The 2,954-nt window shown below is 12.1% G+C and overlaps 2 protein-coding genes across 3 annotated transcripts in view; one reads left to right on the top strand and one right to left on the bottom strand.

The window, feature by feature from the left end:
• Positions 1–84: 84 nt before the first annotated feature.
• Positions 85–1,168, bottom strand: PRSY57_1037100 (antigen UB05; the record flags this gene model as incomplete). Of its 2 annotated transcripts, none has more annotated exons than XM_020114910.1 (4): positions 85–202; positions 363–430; positions 553–692; positions 1,132–1,168. In XM_020114910.1, 4 exons carry the CDS (start codon positions 1,166–1,168, stop codon positions 85–87), a joined length of 363 nt encoding a protein of 120 aa, XP_019970456.1. The 2 variants fall into 2 exon arrangements, with proteins under 2 accessions (XP_019970456.1, XP_012763412.1); XM_012907958.1 differs by having other exon boundaries at positions 363–427.
• Positions 1,169–2,712: 1,544 nt separating this feature from the next.
• The window catches only part of PRSY57_1037000 (hypothetical protein), a gene marked incomplete at both ends in the record, with an annotated part of 692 nt that continues 450 nt past the window's right edge, over positions 2,713–2,954 (top strand). The window contains one exon of the mRNA XM_020114908.1: positions 2,713–2,862. Within this exon, the coding sequence (XP_019970455.1) occupies positions 2,713–2,862 (150 nt within the window).

The following is a 2,954-nucleotide window of genomic DNA, read 5'->3' as shown; positions in this document are numbered from 1 at the left end:
GAAAATTATATTTCTATATATGTATATAAATATTTTTCCATATATTTTTTTTTTTTTTTTGCACAATTTTTAATATTTGATTATTTATTTTTTCTTGTCACGATTTAATCTATTTGGATCTTCATCACCTTTATGTGCGTCATCTTTACCTTGGGGTTTTCTGCTGTCCTTTAATCCATATTTGCTGCTTACACTATCAGGTCTAAAAATTAAAAAATAAAAAAATTATAAAAATAAAGCATATAAAATTCAATATATATGTTCATAAAGCATATATATATATATATATATATATATATTTTAACCATTTAATTATTTTGAAGTACTGTCTTTTTACTCTTATTATATTTCTTTTTTCTTACTTAAGACTAAGGATAATGATACATATGGTAAGAAGTAATATGTGGGTTAAGTTGTACTCGAAAGTCTTCTGAACGAAAAATTTAAATATAATATGAAATAAATTGTCTTTTTAAAAAAAAAAAAACACAATTAAATAAATTTTTATATATGCATATATATATATATATATTTTTTTATTCATTTCATTACTTTAAAAGGAAATAAACGTGATAAAATCATACTTAATTTATTGTTAAACAATTTGGATTCATGTGACATCATAAAAAATTCTGAAAACATGTAAAGGAAGGATGCCGATATTATCATGGCAAATAATGCTAAAATTGCACCTATAAAAAAAGAAAAAAAAAAAAAAAAAATTATTTTAACATGAACCAATTATTTACGATATGTATTATATTTTATATATTATTTGTTTATTCATAATAACATAATTTCTTCATGTTATATGTTCATATATATATACATATATACATATATATATATATATATATACATAATAGTATTATTATTATTATTATATTTGGAGAGCTGTTGTGCATATAAATTATAATATTAATATAAATACTACTAGTAATAACTATAATCAACTCTTATAAATATATATAACTATAATATATTTATATAAAAAATAAAAGAATGGATATTTCAATTATTTATTGATACATACATATATATAAAAATATAAATAAATAAATATAAATATATATATATATATAATATATAATAATAATTTTCTTTTTTTTTTGAAATATAAAATTATCTTACTATCTAAAAATCTTGATGGTTGAATTTGTGACCCCATTTTTAAATGTTTTTTTTAAATAAATATAAAATGGTTTTTTAATATTTTTTTCAAAATTGTTTTTGATATTTTATATATTTTTTTTTTCTTTTTTTTGTTTAATATTTTATTATATAAAATATAATATTTAAATAAATATTTGTATTTAAAAAAAAAAAAAGAAAAAAGAAAAAAGAAAGAAAGAAAATTTATTAAAAAGAAAGAAAAATATATATAAATATATTATTATATATAAAAATAATATATATAAATGTATTTTATTATTATATATAATATAGTAATATATATATATGTAAATAAAAAAATATATAAATATTTTTCAGTAAAAAAAAAAAAAAAAAAAATTAAATATATATTATTTGTTTTAATACTTTTAGAAATGAAAATATGCTTATATTTTACAGTTAAAAGAATTTATATATTTTTTTAAAAAGATAATTTTTTTTTTAAATTTTAAAAAAAAAAATTATTTTATATATTATTATTATATATATATTATAACAATAATAAATATAAGAGGTTAAAATATATTTATATATATATATATATAAAAATATATATAATATTATTATTATTACAATATATAAATAAATATATTAAAATTATGTAATTATATTTTATATATAATAAATATATTATAATAAAAATAATATAATTTTTTAAATAAAAAATAATAATGATATTATTATATATATTATATAAAAAAAAACAATATGCACAAACAATATTCAAAATATATAATTTTTAAGATGTAAATATAAATAAATATATATAGTACATTTATATATATATATATATATATATATATATTAATATTATTTTATTTACATATTATTTATATATATATTTATATATATAAATAATATATTCATATCATATATTTAAATTATATATTTTAAAAAATAATATATTTTATATTAATATATATATAATATCTATATGCATATATTTTATTATTATATACAATTATTTTATATTATATATATATATAAAATAATAATACAATATTAAAATTATTACACTATTTATATATATTTTTTTTTATTTTATATATATTAAAAAAAAAAAAATAAAATAAAAAAATACAATACATATATTATTATATATTATTAATTTATTCATTAATATATATATATATATATATATATAATATATATAATATAAATTATATGTATTTTATTTATTTTCTTTATTTTTATATATAACCGTATAATGCATTTATATATAATTAATTATGTGTTTTTATATTATTTTAAATTATATAATTTAAACTAGATCAAATGCAACTTTTATAATAATATATATGCTGATAATATGAAACAAAAAACAAAAATTAAAAATTAGTTTATTCATATATTATATGTTTATATAATCTTGTGTTTATTATAATAATATCCTAAGAAAAAAAAAAAAAAAAAAAAAAAAAATTTAATTCGTACAAAAAATATTTTTTTATTTTTATTAACTTAATAAAAATTAAAAAATGTGTTATCAAAAAGAAAAATCCATTTGTATGTTCTTTAACTAAATTTATTTTTTTAAATATGAAAAAAATTAGCTTGCATAATATTTTAACTAATAAATATAATGTGAATTATATTCCAAAAAAGTTCTTTTCAGAACATATAATAATCGACCATATTAGAAAAGTCAAAAATAAACTAGATAGAGGTTCTCTGTATTTACTACAAGAAGTAAAAAAAAAAAAAAAAAAAAAAAAAAAGTTAATGCTTTTTCCGTTTTCCTTGGTTTTGTTTTTTTCTTTTTCGTTATCAATATATATATA

This window comes from Plasmodium reichenowi, chromosome 10 (assembly GCF_001601855.1).
Source record: "Plasmodium reichenowi strain SY57 chromosome 10, whole genome shotgun sequence".
NCBI lineage: Eukaryota > Apicomplexa > Aconoidasida > Haemosporida > Plasmodiidae > Plasmodium > Plasmodium reichenowi.
The sequence above is the reverse complement of the archived record's forward strand: the minus strand, read 5'-3'. Positions and strand labels throughout refer to the sequence as shown.